Source organism: Cornus florida, unplaced genomic scaffold (genome assembly GCF_030987335.1).
Source record: "Cornus florida cultivar Cherokee Brave unplaced genomic scaffold, ASM3098733v1 CherokeeBrave_3.0.0_Hap2_Chr11, whole genome shotgun sequence".
NCBI lineage: Eukaryota > Viridiplantae > Streptophyta > Magnoliopsida > Cornales > Cornaceae > Cornus > Cornus florida.
This window is the reverse complement of record NW_026775581.1, coordinates 114,500,882-114,519,243: the sequence shown is the minus strand read 5'-3', so window position 1 is coordinate 114,519,243 and position 18,362 is coordinate 114,500,882. Positions and strand designations below refer to the sequence as shown.

Sequence of the window (18,362 nt, the reverse complement as noted above, 5' to 3'; positions counted from 1 at the left end):
GATTGGTTTAAAAAAAAAAAAAAACTTACGTAACTATTTTCGACAAGTTATTTTATATACCTCGTCCAATGGATTAGTCTTTAACCTCAACTTAAACCTTTACGAAACATAGAAAAAATAAAAATAAAAACATTTTACCTAAAAAAAATATATTTTCCAAAAAAATATTTGATGTCAAAATAAATGAAGCCTTAATGATTTTTTTTTTTTTTTAATTACAAGAAACACTTATACATTCACTTTTTACACCCATGAGACTTAGAAGTATTAATTTTCTACTTTAAAAGATGATTAGTTACTGTAGATCATAAGATTTTACTTTGATTTGAATGATGATGCTTAGCACATTCTTTATATTTTGTCTTTCTTTCTTACTTGAATATTTAATCATTAGATATGATATTTAATCATTAAATATGACACTTTCTTTATATTTTGTCTTTATTTCTTTTTTGTATATTTAATCATTAAATATGAAAGGTTCTCTAGGGGTAAATTTATTTAAATACATATATATATATATTTTCTTTCCTTCATACATGATTAAGTGCTTGCTGCATTTGCGTTGGCCACATAGTAGAGTCGACTTTTCATAATCTTTTAAATTATTGGGGAGGTTGTAGAGTGTTAAGAGATTCTCAAATATTGTATTATAACAACATTTTAGAATATTGCAGAGATTGCGGAGATTTGTAGTGTCTTAGATATTTTTATAAGAGTTAGAGACTTTTGTAGGGAGATTATTGACATTAAATCATATTCATTGATTGTAAAACATAATGTTTATAAATAGGTGAAGTATCATTTGTGTTAATCACAAAAGTGCATTTAAAATTTAAAGGCGGGGCATAAATGTTTTAGGTATAATATATTTATTAATCATTTGTTAATGTTACTCTCCCAACTAAGAACTCCACGTCGGTTAATCTTGATTTCGAGTATAGACCTACCTTATTTTGAATTTTTTTAAAAGTGGTTTCTTTGTTATATAATTGTGTTTACTCATAGATTTGAAATTGGTACCAAAATAATAATAATAATAATAAATAAAATAAAAATATTTACCAAAATTTACTGCAATATTGACATCGACTCCTCCTTCTTCTACTCTCCCACTCCCACGGTGTGAGAGAGCTAAGCACACCAAGAAGGACTTCTGTTTGAATAAAGTTTTTATTAATTATAAGAAGTAGAAGTACAAGACAAATTTATAATTTTATATTATTTGTGTAAAATAAAAATTACATGATTTATAATATCATAGATATTAAACTAATTTTGACACACTTTAAAAATTTTAAAGTAACAACATATTAATTGAATTTTAGTTAAAAGAAACAAAATTGTACAAATAAAAGATTTTAAGTTCTTTTTAATTTTAATACCAAGGAAACCTGTTTGCACCTAGCAAGTCGCATTTTTTATTGAAAAAAGTTTATTGTAATGTTTATTTATTACCATCCATCCTTAGCCTTGGCTTCTATTTTAAGGGATTTGGAAAGCTTCAAAATATCACATTTATTTTGGGCTCCGTTTGTTTGGACTTTGAATGTAAAATATATTATTATTTTTTAATATTTGATTGTTGTAAAATATTTAAGAAAAAAAAAAAAAACTTACATATCAATTTTTGACAAATTATTTTACATGCCCAATTCGATGGACTCGTCCTTAACCTCAACCAAAACCTTTATCAAATATCGAAGAAGGAAAAATAAAAAAATATATTTTAACTAAAAAAAAATATTTTTCAAAAAAAATATTTTATGTCGAAACAAATAGAGCTTAATGATTATTTATTTTTTATTTTTATTTCTTTATTTATTTATTTTTTTAATTATAGAAACACTCACACATTCACTTTTTGCACCCATGAGTTAAAGTATTAATTTCTACTTTAAAAGATGATGAAGTATATATCATAAGATTTTACTTCGATTTGAATGATGATGCTTAGCACATTTTTTATATTTTACTTGAATATTTAATCATTAAATATGACACTTACTTTATGTTTTGTCTTTATTTCTTATTTGTATATTTATTTATTAAATACGAAAGTTGTAGAAGTAAATTCATTTATATATATATATATATTTATTTATTTCTTTCCTTCAAACACAGTGCAAACTGTAATTGCGTTGGCTTACGTAATAGAGTTGACTTCTTATAATCTTCTAAAAAATGGAGAGGTTGTAGAGTGTTAAAATATTCTCAAATATTATATTGTAATAACATTTTAGAATATTACAGAGATTGCAGAGATTTGTAGTGTATTAAATATTTTTATGACAGTTTTGTAGGGATATTCTAGAGATTAAATCATACTAATTGATTGTAAGGCATACTCATTGATTGTAAGGCATAAAGGTTTATAAATAGGTGAAGGTATCATTTGTGTGTGTAGAGTTATCACAACAGTGAACTTAAAATTTAAAGACAAGGCATAGATTATAAACTTGCATGTTTTCGGTAATGTGAAAATTTTAAGAGATTATTTATATTGAGAGATGTAATCACAATTATAAGAATAGTGACTAATTTTACTCTCCTCGTTCAAGTACAGACTTACCTTATTTTGAATTTTTTTGAAAAATGGTTTCTTTGTTTTATAATTGTGTTTACTCATAAATTTGAAGCGGTGCAAAAAACAAATAAATTAAAAATAATAAAAATATTTACCAAAATTTACCGTCACGGTCACACCTACGAGATAGACGATAAAAAAGGTGTGAGATAGCTGAGCACACGGAGAATTCAAAATGAGGGAGGTTCACCATTGCTTGATGCCTGCCACCACTGCAGTTGACAAGAGGGATTGAGGTCTAAGTTGAACAAATTTACAAACTCCCTCAACCACGAGGATTCAATAAAGCAAATTGGGCGGCCTGAAACTTGCTTGATCAACAGCTTGACGAACAGTATCACAAGAACTTCAATGGTTATGATTAAGAAAGAACCCATGCATTTCTGGCTTTCTCCATTTGCAAACCAAAAAGCTAACAAATATCTTCTGCATTTTCACTCATTTCCTAAGCATCCGGTTCCACTGAGATAGCCACCATCGACCTTGAAAGGTATCAAAATCAATTTCAAGTGTAGCCTTTCCATTTTACTGTTGGCATGAATGAATGTTAGCACTCGTTAGTTTGACATTATCATCCCAAACTTCAAAAACAAGACAATAAGATTGAGTGTATTTACTAAGTTACCGATTATTACATGCTTCCAACTAAGAAATAGTATATATGTATTTAATGACAGGACAATTTCCACAAAAAATTCCCAAGGCACCAATGCTCTCATCAACCAAACTGTTGGGGCTGAGGAAAGTTCATTGAAATTTGTTTGTCATTCATTATTCATTAAAAAAATAAAGAAAAACTTATCCAAATAAGATGACATGATTTATACCAATGGGCCAGCACTTACCGGTTACTTTACCTCAGTGAACTAGTGAAGGCATGAGTGTACCAACTACCAACTAACCAAAAAAAAAAAAAAAAGACATGATTTATTTATTGAAACATGAATCAGCATCCATTCAAGATCCAACCCTCCCTAACATGACGTGCACAAGTCATGGTAATGACTTATGAATTAAGCAATAACGTGCTGCTTAATTGAGCTTAATTCAAGCTGCTAGACTAATAGACCTCCTTAGGTTTTACCCAACAATATTAGAATGCATGTGATAATATATATGCACATACATATACATAGAGTTGTATATCAGGGCCAACACATTGAAAAATGTAATTAACGCACTAGAAAGGTCGAGCCAATTCGACCTCATTTCAGACTTTCGTGTTTGATCTCTTCTACTACTCTTTCATGGAGTATCTTTTTTTACAAAGATGGTACGACTGCAATACTCAGCACCGTAAACCAAGGAACAGAAGGTTCAATGTCTCAAAATAATTATCAATGCGAAAAATTAATGTCAAAAGAAAAAGGAGCACAAAACTTCAACTCAATGCTTGAGTTACAATTCGAGCGTAAATACACATAAGAGGAACAAAATCGGACTATACGTACAAACTCTTGCAATGAATATAAACCATAGCAGCTAAAATCGTTACCAGGTCGCAAGAATTTCTCCTCAAATCCACCTCAGGATGCCCTCTGACAAAAGGAAGGCATTGTTGTCTTTGAGACTTTGGAGGCATAGGGCATGCTTTAAAATTTCAAAATGGGCCCTTCCCATGTAGAGAAACTAAGAACGGCTTGAAAGAAAGAAATGTTTCTGTGGTCCAGCCATGCTGAAGCGTGCTTACACTTCAATCGCCTATTGAAACAGCTTTCTTAACCTGTCGGCAGAAAGAGATGCTCTTTTGTTTGTTGGCTCGAGAACAAGTGCGTATCTGAAATCTGTAGGATCAAACAACCATCACTCCATTAACTTAAGAAAATGGGACCAGATAAAAGCAAGACGTGCCCTTGACACGATGACCAATACAGTTTCCTTGGAATAGGCAACTGGGGATGGGGGATGAAAACGGCATTCTAGCTTCCCTTGGAAACAAATGCAAGCATGCAGTTTTACTAGCAACATGCCTAAGCAGCTTACTGCCCAATATTAGCTTGACATGTTAAGTGACTAGACCTATTCCTAAAGAAACCTCACAAATTTCTCCCCTAAAATGAAGGAAAATAGAAAAACTAAATCTCAACCTGTACATGTTAATATTTTTCCCCACTTCCTATTAGAAGTTATTGTAAAACTATTTCAAGTACACTATAATTTTCAAATCAATCTGAACTCAGAAAAATTAGCACTCTTTTTCTTATATGCCAAATGTGGAAGACACATGGCACAAAAACAGACAGTACATTATTAAATTAGTAAACATACAACTTTTAGCCTCACCTTCAATTGCCTCTCTGTAATAGCCAAGCATCTCTCGAGCAGTGCCTCTTCTTAAATATGCCTTGACATTCTGTTGTGGGTTGGAAAGCAGAAACAAAATTGTTTTTAATATGAATGGTTAATCACAGCACAGAATAAGAAGTGTGCACTGATAACAGATTTATACTAGAATCTAAAAAGTAACTCCTAGCAAAAATAAGACTAGTATCAGGCACAAGACTATTTGCTCAAGACATTAGACACTCTTTCTCCAATAGTTTTATTGACATGAAATCAAGTGGATTGCAAATGCGCCTGAAAATTGCACATGCATATACTCTCTAGAAAGTTCTAAACATTCAGAACAATTTTTTTCCCAAGTAGTTGGGAAAAAAGGCTTTGTTTGTTGTTGTAAGAAAATTAAATTAACCCAACAGAAATTACCATTGTGCAACTAGTGAACATGGTAGTTGGAATCACAAGTAAACAAATTGGCAACTTATTCTAGAAAACACATGCTCTTTGCAGGCTTTAGAATCACAGAAAATAAGTTTATAGTTAAGCCATTATCCAGTGTCAATCCTGCCTAAGCAAGGAGCTGCAAGGAAAAGACTGATATAGACCTATCCTGTGGCACAAACAAAATTCGAGCCTCCATTTTGGATCAAAAGCTCCAGAACTTCAAAAAAATGGTAGTCTTACTTTACTTGGTTTCAGATTATTTTGATTTTTCCAATTTGACTAAAAACAAATATAATGTGTGATATTAGATCTATAGACCCTTGCAGTGGCCTAAAATTAGCACCAAACAGAAGTCAATATATAACAGAATTGCTTATTGAGAATGAAATCACCTTCTTATCAAGATCGATGGCTTTAGTACAATCTGCTTCAGCTTGGTGGAAGCTGGATGAACAAAAGAAAACCTGTCAAACACGTTACACATTATTTGAGGCAGTAAACTCCCAAGAAAGTAAACAGTACCTTCCCAATTCTAGATATGCCGCAGCCCTGTTACTATAGTATGTTGCATTGTTGCCCCTGAGTTTAATAGCTTCTGTATAGAAGCTGATGGCCTTCTGCCACTGTTTATCTTTGTATGCTTGGTTACCCTAATTTAAAGAATCAGTAAACAGAAGATAATAATGAGAAAATGCATGAAGTGTATATACAAGGAAAAACACACAGCACTTGAACTCAGGCTTTACTGGCATTTTCTAATTTTCTTTCCATAACAGATTGAACATTTTTTCCCCTTTTCTTCTTAGGGTATCTCCTATATCCTATCTCGTGTTTCTCTTACAGAACATGAGCCGAAAAACAGAAGAGCACGTCAGATTGGCATTAAAAAAATACTAGAAGCCAAAAGAAAAAGGAAATGATGCCAATTTGTTCCCAACCAAAAACGGAAGGAAAAAATAAATAAAAATTGTAGACTATAATGATAACAGGTACATGAAATGCCATTCTCATATTTGAGTTTGACCACATATGTGCACACCCAACTCATATCATAACTCTCAGAATGATGCAATTAATCCTGATTGAGAATAGGAAATAACAAAACCTAGCAAAAAAAAAAAAAAAAAATTACTATACCTAGAACTCAAACACTCCTATCCTTTAAAATTACTAATGTATCATAAAAATTTTTATGTGTGCAATAGCTAGAGAATTGCTATCCCCTTGTTATTGCTCCTGCATCATTGATCACCTCCTATTGCTGATGATGTTAACAGAAAGAATTTGTTGCAGATACTTCTAGAAGGCAACATTTTCTAAATGGAAATTTTAATTGGTCATGTTGAATCCAAAATCGAGAAAATGAGAAATTTTGTCTCACGAATAACATCAGAATTATAAAAGAACGATACCTCAAGTGAATTACAGAAACTAAACAAAACTATGTAGTAGATCCAATACAAGCCATATTACAAAAATTATCCAAACAAGCTACAAAGATATAAATATTTACAGAAAAAAAAAGAAGAAAGTAGTCAACCTTTTCTTTAGCAGTCTCTGCAGATGTTTCTTGGCTGAAACTTTTACTAGATAATTTGGACTTTGCCGCTATATCAGCCTGCTCCTGTAGATTTGCATACATGGTCTGCAAAGTATCTAATAAAAACCTGTCACCCCCATGCCTTGCAATGAGGGACAAGGAAACAGGGCACCTATCATGTGATCCCAGCGGTACAGTGACCTACAGTGAAATGATAAAAGAACATAGAAAATAAAGAGCAGTATGAGTTTATTGTTCCACAAGAAATAGACCAAAGATTTAAAAAAATAAAAAATAAAAAAATAATAATAATGTAGGATATGTAAATTTATTTCGCCTTACTGCACCAGAGAGAGGAGATCACCTGACAGCAACCTGATATGCTAGCTAAACTCAACAGACTAGATGCACGGATCAGATAGTCCTCTGAGGAGATCTCCTTCCCACCAAGTTTTGGAGGAGGATCGGCAATTGTAGGGATTGCTAAAATTCCGTCATCCTGTCCAAATCACAGAGAGAAATAATGAAAAAAATTATCTAGTATGTAAGAAATTCCACAGCATAACGACAACACACTTCCTATGGAACTTTTAAGTTAATAGAGTTGGACACTCAATTCTAAAACAGGTGTAGTGCCAAAAAAAATATCCATTACACTAATAGTCAACTGAGAGAAGTGCCCTACATATTGGTAGTAGCTGATGTGTCATTTGGCTGTTAGCTAAAACAATTGGTAGTTAGGCCCACATAACTTAGCATTCAAAGGAGACAAGGAACACATATTTTGTTAAAGATAAAAATTGAACTTATGCAAGTATATATTTCGAGAATAATAAAAATTTCAAGAAACCAGCCAACATAAGAGAGGAGGGAGGGAGAAAAACTTCTAGATGTGTAACATACGAGAAATTGAACAACAGAACATAATCTCAAAAACTTGATGCACATTATGTCAACCAAGAAGTACTCACATGACAGTTCTAAGGGAACATTGTTTAAGATATACTGAAAAATCAACACTCGAACTACAAAAAATTAAACAACGCTGCACAGAAGTTAGAAGTTGTAACCAAACAAAGGTTATTGTTGCAAGAAAAAAAAAGGTGAAAAATTGGAATCACCATGTCTAAAAATACTGGTATGGCATCAAAGAAGAAGAGCATAGGTTGGGTCTAATTATAATTGGCAAACAGAGGGAAGGAGTACCTTCAGAAGAGAGTTCAGAGCTGAACGCATCTCATTCCTAATTGCATGGAAATTCTCAATCTCCGCATCAACAATCTCCAGCGTTTCACGTATTTGTGCTGAGATAACAGGATCCAGAGTAGGCTTCACTGAGTTGATCCATTCCTCATGATTATGTTTGAACTCATGCCTGTATTGTCAAATAGAGAAAATAACTTAGCTTTTTACACATCGTAAAGGGTAGTTTATCAAATAATGGAATAAGTAGAGATTGCTCTTGTCATAATATTACATTATCAAACACCACAATCGAATTATATGGCAGGACAAACTTCTCACTAAAATCAAATGCCGCAGCAAAAACATCACACCATGTCATAGCTTTCTAAAGGATTATGACTGGGACAACAACAACAAAGACGGAAAGGACTTGACTGGTTAATGTTATATTGATTTGTGTGTAGCATATCAACTTTTTAATTATAAAAAGGGAATATAAAAAATGATATAAAATGAATTGTGTTGGCTTTTCAAAGGGTACATCTATTATGGCACATCCAAATATAGGAAGAGGGAAACATAATTATTTCCATGTGTGAGGTTCTCTCTTTTGGGGGGTGGTGTGTGTGGGGTGGGGGTGGTGGTTTGGGGGGTGGGTGGGTTAATTTTGCTTCTTGTAATTTATATGGGACTTCCTATGCATTATGTATATTCTAATGTTTTTACTCTGCATAGGAGCTCCCCATATGAACTTCCCATTACCCCCACCTCTTTACAAAATCTATCTATCTTAGCATGCAAACGCAACTAGCACAAACATGGAAACGAAACGTGGACATGGCTATATATAACAATTATTTATTTATTTATATACATTTATTGAGTAAGACAATTATAAAACTTTAATTAATATTTGATTTCTATAATTAAAAAGTTACAAAATTTACAAGATAAAGATATGTGAATACTGTAAAGATTATTGTATTAGATATGATAACACTTCCTCGCTTTACCAAATATATTTATCATATATGTAAAGTTACATTGCATGCTTCACTTGCAATGAATAAGGCTTGTGTTGGGGAGTGCATAGAAGGTATCGGCCTCAACTGTTCGGTATGTGTCAGCCTAGTGTCGGAACTAATAAAATTTATTTTAACATAATAACTGTGCCTGACATAGACATGGTCACATGCAGCACCTTCAGGGAAGTGTTCATGTTTTTTAGATGTAAATCAAGCCCCACAATAAAAACCTATGTCCTCAACACAACCCACACATCAGAAAACGAGTTGCAATTATAAGAGGAATTAAATCAATAATTTCCGAAGTTCTATTAGCTTTATTATATAACGATTTCACATTAGCAACCTCACCTTTTCATTAACTGCATAACATTTGCGAGCAATCTCAATGAAGAAGATTTTACTTCACCATTAGATTTCTTGCTATGAAAAGTTTTCAAGCTTGGAACTTTAGAATCAAGATAGGCTCCAAGGTTCTCATGCTTCAAAACTTGTCCTGGAAAGTGGCACTTTAAGTTATTAAAAAATATTTCATAGTTGGAAGCGGGAAAATGCTTGAAATTTTTTAAAACGAACTAAATATAAACAGCAAAAGAACATACTTCCAAATTGCTTTTCTGTAGATTTGATGACCACCTGAGCGACCCGATCAACAGGAATCTTTAGCAATTGAAAACAGTCATCGGCTATTATTATATTCCTAGGATTGCGTTGAACTGCAAATGGAACTTGCAGCAGCACATGCCCAACACGACGTAGTATATTAGGATCCTTTGCAAACCATCCTGTGAGAGTGATTTTAGAGGCCAAACACAAAGATTAAAAGAACGTTGCATAACATACTAATGACATTCTAGTTAAACAAAAATGAAGCTTCTCTACGCCTAAAACCAAACATTAATATTAGTTAGAAAGTAGATCCCTCTGAAAATTTTAAATAAAACCAACTTTACACACTCCAAAACTTAAATTTACTCATTAAAAACTAGGAAATTAATGGCATTAACTTAATGTGTCAGAATCAAGAAATTTAATTTTCAAAGTATAATAATATAAACTAGCAAGGACAAATTATACCTAGAACTCAAAGCTAACTATTCTGGAGAAGCTCATTGTAACAAACTCAATCAACAAAGAAATGCAAGAAAGCAAAGATCGAAATGGGGAAAATAGCTCAATTAACAAGCCATTCCCAACTTGGATAAGCCACATGGATCTCCTCCATGAATCTACTCTATACAGAAAACTCAAATAAACTCAAAAGAGCCTTGCCCCTACTATTTGGAGTCAGCACTCTAAATCTTATTTCACCACTCTATTTTTTAATGTCATAATTTTAATAAACAATACTCTATCATATATTTCCTTACCATCTTAACACAAGGTATTTTTGGCTTTTCCATTCTTATCTTCTCTTATCTCGAATCAGGTTAATTAATTTTCTCCTTCGGTGCGGGTGTCGGGTACAAGTGCATGTCTAAGCATCAGATCATTCTAATCCCTAAAATATAGGATACATGGACACGGATGAACTGCCAAATAGTCCTTTAAATAGCACATGGTAAGCATTAAAAAATAAATAAAGAGGAAGGCTACAATTGAAATAAAAGCATAAATTACGGGTAAATGTAAGAATAATTTTTTTTCCTGTGAAGGAAAATTAATCTCATGATGCAACAAGTTGTTCAACTAATGTCATAAATAAAAAATAATAATGGATAACTTGCACACAGTATTTACATAATGATAAGTCCAGTATTTACATTTTACAGAACGAAACTATTTTTCTGAGAAGGAAAATTATATGTATTTCCTTGAAAAATCTTTATCATTTCAGATTGATTTAATTAATCTTCATGTTCTTTTTCTTGTACTACAAATTCATGATGTCAATATTGTACTTTTAAATGCAACAATTATTGGTAAGTACATTAATTGCAACAGGTAATTAATTAAATTACTAGTGAAAAGTTCTCTAGTCACAGGTTTGAGAGCACAACTTCTCTCTTCACATTTCATTTTTTCTTACTCCAATCGGGCTGATAGCACATATACACCTCTTTGAAGCAAGCACCATTAGGAGTTTCTCGGTGAATAGCACAATTACCTATTCTTAGATTAAAAACTAGGATATGGTACAATAACACACTCGATATGTACAAGTCAAAAAAGTTGGAATACAATGTGGCAACCTTGTGGGCCGGTGTGAGGCACTGGTAGGCTACCACATTGGGCGAGCTACATGTGCAAAATCCCACATCGCCTGGGTAATGGAAAGGTGAAGTGCTTATATGTGGTGGTGTCATCTCCAATTGGTATGAGGCCTTTTGGGGTAAAACCAAGAGCAAAAACTGTGCGGGCCCAGGCCCAAAACAGACAATATCATACCATGTGGTGGAGTGGGTTGTTACAAACAACTTGTATATTCTCCCCGAGAGCAAATATTATAAGAAGTTCCATGCAACAGTTATCACTCATTGAATCATACAAACTACAAAGCATCAAAATAGAGTGTGTTATGGTAAAATCAATACCATTTTCTCCATAATTTGAGATGCTTAATTGATATTAATTAGAAAAACAAATTAATAAACAATAAAGATAAACAAAATTCCAAAACCATAAACATAGACGTGAAGTCATGCATATACAAATTAACATATTTTTAATACAAATAAACAATTAATATAACAATACATACCAACAGTGTCAAGACTTGTTGAAACGGGAACAATCCCCATGTGAGAAACAGCTCCGTATGAGGGTCGAAACCCTATTATTCCACAATATCCAGCAGGTACTCTCACACCACCAACAGTATCAATACCTGCCATAGACTGTTAGTAATGAAATAGATACTTCTAAACTACAAAACAGCACGCATGGAATGATCCAGAGACAATAATAACATAATAGTCACCAGCTCTCAGAGCACAGAAAGAATGGAATGCAAGTTATAATTTATCAACAATAGGTATGATCCAGAGACAATAAAGACATAATAGTCACCAGCTAAGTACAGAAAGAATGGAATGCAAAATATAATTCATCAACAATAAGTATGCTCGTTTTATAAGTAAGAGTTATAACAATCACAACATGAGATATTCTATTGACATGAAAATTACCAATAGAATGAAATTGAAATCGTTTTATAAAAAATAGACACCAAAAAAAAGGAATTGTAACCCTAGCTCAATTCAGCCAATGCACCCCACTGACAAAATTTTACTTGAACACTTATTCCAATGGCTCCACACTTCATGTATGATGTACCAACTAAGAAACCCCTGGCAATCGCACCACTATCAACGCCTCAAACTAAGTGATGGATAACACGATTGATTTGTCACAAGCAATGCATCTCAGAACTTCCTACTACATCCTATTGGCCAACATTCTCAGAATTAACCTGCTCACTTGTAAACATAGTTGTTAAAGGCTCAAGGCGCACTAAGGCGCCAAAGGCCTTCTGGAGCCTAAGCGCAAGGCGCAGTATAAGGCGTGAGCCTAATTGAAGTAAGGCGCATGTATATAATAATGCATATATTATTATATATATTCATAATCAAGTTGTAATTGCAGTTAATGTAAGTAGTGAACCATAAATTTATGAATTTTGTCAAATATTTCGTAAGGATAAACAATACGGTATATGATATAGAACCTTTTAATTTAGTAGTCAATAAGTAAATAAGAAAATGATATGAAATGATTAAAAAATACAAGGCGCCTTTTTTGAGCCCGGAGCCTACTAAAAAGTGTGAGCCCGAGGGCTTTATGTGAGTCTGATTGAAGGAGCCTGGCCTGTAGTAGGTTGAGGCGCTCTAGCTGAGCCTTGACGAGCCTGGGGCTTTTTTGGAGCCTAGGCGCGCCTTTAACAACTATGCTTGTAAAGGCCTGATAAACAGGTAGATCTCACGTAGATGCAAATCCAACCCAGCTAAGCAAAACGGATACAGGAAAAAGTCATAATCCTACCTAGTCGAAACACTACCTTTGGTATTTCTAAACTATTCTGGATTTATGTATTGTATACATCACACCAACCCATCCATCAGGGATCAACTTGGACAAATTTTGCTTGTCAACTAGGCGTGCTTGGGTGCTATGTGGCAGCTCGCAAGAGCCAACACATTGTTCCGCCTTTTCATTGTCCAGATTCTCTAAATTGCAGCCGCAATCTAAGTGGCATAAGCCCTACCTTAGCCATAATCAAGCAACAGCTGGTACCTGTCCCCCATGACAAATGCCCACGAGTGTGGAACCAACCGCAGGGATAGTTGCTGAGGTGGCATGCTCACTGATGATATGTCCTCAACTACCCCTCGAATGTGCTCTAAGCATGGAACTCTGGTGTTTGATGCGTATCTAAGTCAACAAGGCCGAAAAAGCTCCTTCAGTTCTGCACTTGTCATCAACGTTAGGTTATTCATTATTAACTAGCCCAAGTGGTCCACGCCCTTGACCTTCTTGAGAACAATGCTATGCATATTGCCGAAACTAAGTGAGACAAAGATCGCTTGCCTGTCATGTACCACTTGTTCCACATCCATTGGGAATTAAGGTTGCAAGCCATGCAACCATGCCAAATCATAGGTTGCAAGACTTGGACGATTTCCATAATTATCATCCACGGCTGTCGTTGAAAGGACAACTAGCTCCACTTCTATAAGTGGAGGTGTTAGTGAGCCAACTAAACTGACGACTCAGCTCAATTGGGCAGAAGACATGCTCAAGCTAGACTCAAATTGAGATAAAATTAGCGCAAGTTCCAGTTTAGCTTGTTACAAGAAACAAGCTTCTGAGGTACTAATTGGGTTTCTTTAAAAATGACCCTCCACAACCATTTCCTTCTAATGATTTCGGAAAACTAGGACAGCTTGTATGTTTGTGTCAGTTCCTATAGGTAAAAAGACCTCACAAAAATGAGCTAGAATAAGGCCTATTTAACACAAACCCAAGTATTCTCTCCAGAAGGCACGTCCAATCTCTCTCTCTCTCTCTCTCTCTCTCAGGCTGACCTTGGGAAATAAATGAAATATTAACAATTAGACTTGGTTTGACTAATTCAAAAACAAGCTAGAATAAGGCCTATTTAACACAAACCCAAGTAGTCTGCTCATTTTAATGATGTATTCACAAGCCAGACAACGTAAAGCCTTTGGTATAAACTCACTACAATTATTCCTTAACAGTAACACTAGGCTGTCCACTCCCACCTAAGCTCAATCATCAAACCATCCCATCGAGTGCATATTGCCTCCAAGTTTGCAATTAAATATACTGCACTTGGTACTTTATTGGTTTTAACTTTTAATTATTATACAAATTGGTGAGTGCCTTAGGTTTTGAATGGCACTTGGCATGAGATTGGGTTCAGGTTTGGGATTAGCAACCAGTCAAAAAGTAGGGTTGCACAATTTTGAACCAAAAGCAAGCCTCCACAAAAAAGTCTCTCTCTTGCTATCATTTTTGGATTCCCAATGCCACGATACATAAGTTCGTTCAATTTAAAAGAATTTGTAGACAAAACAAGGCTACAATGAGCCCGAATACACTTACACTACATGGCCCGTTGGATATGCTCTCCCCTTTTGCCAGGTAACAGAAGAACTAACATGGAAAAAATTTTACCTAATGGAAACATTATACTCTTCCCAGGCAAAGGGAAAAAAAGAAAATTGCAGGGACAGAGACATCCAGCAGCATAGGAATTAAAAGAACCAAAACGAGAAATTATTTTGCAGGGGTTAAAATTATAAACATTGAAGTGAAAACACCCATCTTTATTAACCCAAAAAATAACCGCTCCTCATCCACCTGTAAAGATAAAATCAGTCACCATTCTAGCAAATCCAATGGCCAAATAAAAATTAAGGACCTAATGACAAAGGCTTCTTTAGTTTTGATGAAAATATTCCAGGTAAAACTTGTCCTTTAGAATATAATAAAATAAAATAAAAGAAAGACAAATTTCAAGTGCAACTGCCAAGTAAAAAGTTATTTCAAGTTCCCCAATGTTATTTTGGACGTTAAGAAGTGCATATGTAGCTTAAAAGGAAAAGAAATTTTATACATGTATCACATAATAATAAGATTTAATAAAAATCATAACACTCCTTTACCGGAATCATAGGGTATCACCACCAACTTAAAATATTATGAAATGTTTGCAAATAGGAACTAAACCCCGATAGGGAGTTCTATGATAGAAAATAAATGGTTGACAATATGATGCACCAAAAAGATAAACTTCCTCAATTATTTGTACACAATGTATATATTTTTCTTTCCAATACAAGTCAGTATAGCTACAAGAGACATCTTTTCATCCAAAAGCTGTTCTTGAAGTTTACCAAAATATGCCTCTGAGGTGAGCATTTTAGTCAATATGGGAAAGAGAAATGGAAAGAATATCCAAAGTTCAATGCCATGATAAGACTGATTCAATAACCTTACATGAAGGTCCAAGATAAAAAGAGGACTCACCGAGGGAGAAGTCAACAAGGTTTGCAGCAACAGCTACAGCAGCTCCACTAGAGGATCCTCCTGGCACTCGTGCAGGAGCAGCAGGATTGGTGGGTGTGTCATAATGCTTATTTTCTCCACTAATACTGAAATAAAACATGCCAGAAACAAAAGATAATAAGAAAATTCAAACAGCAACACAATGGAATTTGTGCAATGACACACTAAGATCAGAAGAACAGAAATTTAGATTATATCTTGTCAGAACATTATAATCCCCACATGGAATGTATCAAAAGAATTTTCATAAGGGTACTTTAAGTCAGAGGTGTTGATTCATCATTTGTCCATTGTGCAAGAATTTATATCCCAAATTCATACAAGTTAATTGCAGAAATTAAAGAATGATACACAAACCTGTATGCCATTTCATCAACAACTGTTTTGCCAATGCATGTAGCACCTCCTTCAATAAGAGCTGAAACAACAGCAGATGTCCGAGAAGCAGATTCATGTGTCTTTGCCCAGTCTGGATTGCCAAATCCGGTTACAAATCCATCAATATCAAATCTGTAAATAAAAATTCCAAAACCTTTTACCTTCATCGCCAGACAAGAAGCCTAAGAAATGAGCCTACCATAGCTATCTACCTATGTTGCATAAAATAATTAGCAACCCCTATGAACCCATATGAACTGGTTACAAATTGGAATTCTACAAAGAATAAAAGGCAGGCAGGTTGAGATCACGTGTGGTGCAGTACAACAAGCAAGCAACATGTGTTGCCAAAAGAGTTGCAAAACTTCATTGAAAAGAGAGGAGGAAATAACTTTGAATTCTAAACTTTTTTTTTTTTTGCCGGGATTAAATAGTGTTATAGAGAAAATCATAAAAAAAATAGCAACCAAATGTCCGACATAACTGATTGTACTATCTACTCTAAAACCAAACACGCTACTCAATAACTTTGAATTTGACTAAATGCAAATTTAGGATTTTCTTGCCTTTTCTAAGAAAAATCATTGAGGGTTAAATGGGGTTACAGAGAAAATCATATAAAATAGCAACCAAATGTCAAGTACGAAAAAGTCTGGTTTTAGAGTAAATAGTACAATCAGTTATGTCTGCTAAATGGAACTGGTTTTAACGTGTGCATCTAATGAAGCCCATTTTTGCAGTATATGTAAGGTTCATAGTAGTACTGACCAATACTACACAATTAAAGTTATTCAGTATTAAAACCCAATCCTCTAAAAAGAACAAACATACAAAAGAAGCATAGTTCCTCATACCATCAAGACAAACTCTGAACAAAAAAGACCATAAATAAAAAAAGGAAAAAAAAATTTACATCACCAAATCAAATCAAAAATATTAACAGATACAATCGTACAACCCCTTTTTTCAAATTTAGGTAAAGCCAAATAATTGTGTTGGGACAGTTAGGTGGAGGAGTTATTCTATCAGGTCTCCAATACGGAAAAACTGGAAATTGAAAATTCAAATTTCTTTTCACTTCAACGGTTTCTCATAATCCAAACAGAGAATGAAAAATAGAAAATACGTTCGCTTACACATCGGAGACAGCGAAGGATAGACCGGTGAGAGGATGAGGAGCTTTGGGAGGAGCGGGTTGAGGCGGTGGTAAAAGCTCAAACCTCTCTATAAAAGCGCCAAAGTCCTCTTTGACCACTTTCTTCAGCTTTCTGGTCATCAGGAGTATTCCAGCCAATCCCAAACCCAGTAACACCCACAAATTGGCTGACGAAGACGCCATCTCTGAAGCAGAAGAAGAACAGAGGGCGTCTTCTGAAACCCTAGAATATGATCAAGGATTCTATAGATAGAGAGAGAGTTTTGAGAGTAGAGAGAGACAGAGAGGATAACACAGCGGGCAGCAGCAGCATGGAGGAAACCTAACTGGAAGGAATATTTAGGTAGCTTTCGGAGCTTGGCGGACTATCTTTAGAGCACGTGAGATTTGGCTTAGCCGTGCGATATACTCCGTAAATACATCATTTTTTATATTATTTTTTAATTTTTTTAATTTAAAATAATTTTTATAAATGTAATATCGTAGAGATAAATAGTTTGATTATGGTTTTAAATTGTATAGAAATTAAAAGTTTGTGGAGAAGTAAGTAATGTTAGATATTCTTTCTTTAAATTTATCCTAAACTCAGAAATAATTTTTATATATAATTATAGAATTTAATAAACTATACTAGTTGATTTCTAATATGTATTCAATCATGCTTTAGTTTTTTTTGGAAGATTATTGAGAGGGTTTTTTTTGGAAGATTATTGAGAGGATTAACTCTTAATTGATTATTGAAATTTTAGTGGCACTTCTTATTGTGGTAATAAATATTTATCAAAATTTTTGGTTAAAATATTCTTGAAATTATTAAAAGTTACCATTTAAGAAAGCGTTTTCACATTGTTGACACCAAAAACATGGATAACGATTACCTCAAATCGAGATAATGTATATATATATTATATAAATCGTTTGGCATTCATGTCTATCGAATTACAAAAATAACCTTAGTTATGTTTGGAAATGTAAGTGGATAGATGATACTTACTTGATCAATTTAAGTCAAAAGGCTACGAAATTTAAAAATTACGTCCAAAATCAACATTAGATGTCTATCATCCGTTTGGATTCGCAATAGCACAGTAAGAATAATAAGTTGAGAAAAATTAACTATTTTTGATAAATTTTAAGATTAAATTGATGCTACGACTATATTCCATTAAGATGTACTCACTTTTAAAAATGAAAAAGTAAATACATAGTTGGTAACTTCACAAGTTTAGATTCCCT

General features: G+C 33.7%; 1 protein-coding gene across 2 annotated transcripts; it reads right to left on the bottom strand.

The window, feature by feature from the left end:
• Positions 1-1,602: 1,602 nt before the first annotated feature.
• Positions 1,603-17,488, bottom strand: LOC132284973 (outer envelope protein 64, chloroplastic). Of its 2 annotated transcripts, XR_009472404.1 has the most exons (14): positions 17,107-17,488; positions 15,950-16,102; positions 15,554-15,678; positions 11,763-11,888; positions 9,664-9,846; positions 9,413-9,557; positions 8,058-8,226; positions 7,216-7,350; positions 6,852-7,052; positions 5,834-5,961; positions 5,704-5,755; positions 4,871-4,940; positions 4,083-4,371; positions 1,603-3,115 (listed from the first exon to the last, which is right to left on the bottom strand). XR_009472404.1 is itself a non-coding variant. In XM_059787118.1 (13 exons), the coding sequence occupies exons 1-13, from the start codon at positions 17,307-17,309 to the stop codon at positions 4,289-4,291; spliced, it is 1,773 nt and encodes a 590-aa protein (XP_059643101.1). In that variant the 5' UTR covers positions 17,310-17,488; the 3' UTR covers positions 3,899-4,288. The 2 variants fall into 2 exon arrangements, 1 of the variants encoding a protein (XP_059643101.1); XM_059787118.1 differs by lacking the exon at positions 1,603-3,115 and having other exon boundaries at positions 3,899-4,371.
• Between the last annotated feature and the right edge of the window lie 874 nt (positions 17,489-18,362).

Coding starts and splice junctions, on each gene's coding strand:
- LOC132284973 (XM_059787118.1), bottom strand. CDS start 17,309: ATGGCGTCTTCGTCAGCCAATTTGTGGGTGTTACTGGGTTTGGGATTG. Junction 15,679..15,949: donor GTTGATGAAATGGCATACAG/GTTTGTGTATCA, acceptor GTTTTATTTCAG/TATTAGTGGAGAAAATAAGC. Junction 7,351..8,057: donor CTCTGAACTCTCTTCTGAAG/GTACTCCTTCCC, acceptor TGATTTGGACAG/GATGACGGAATTTTAGCAAT.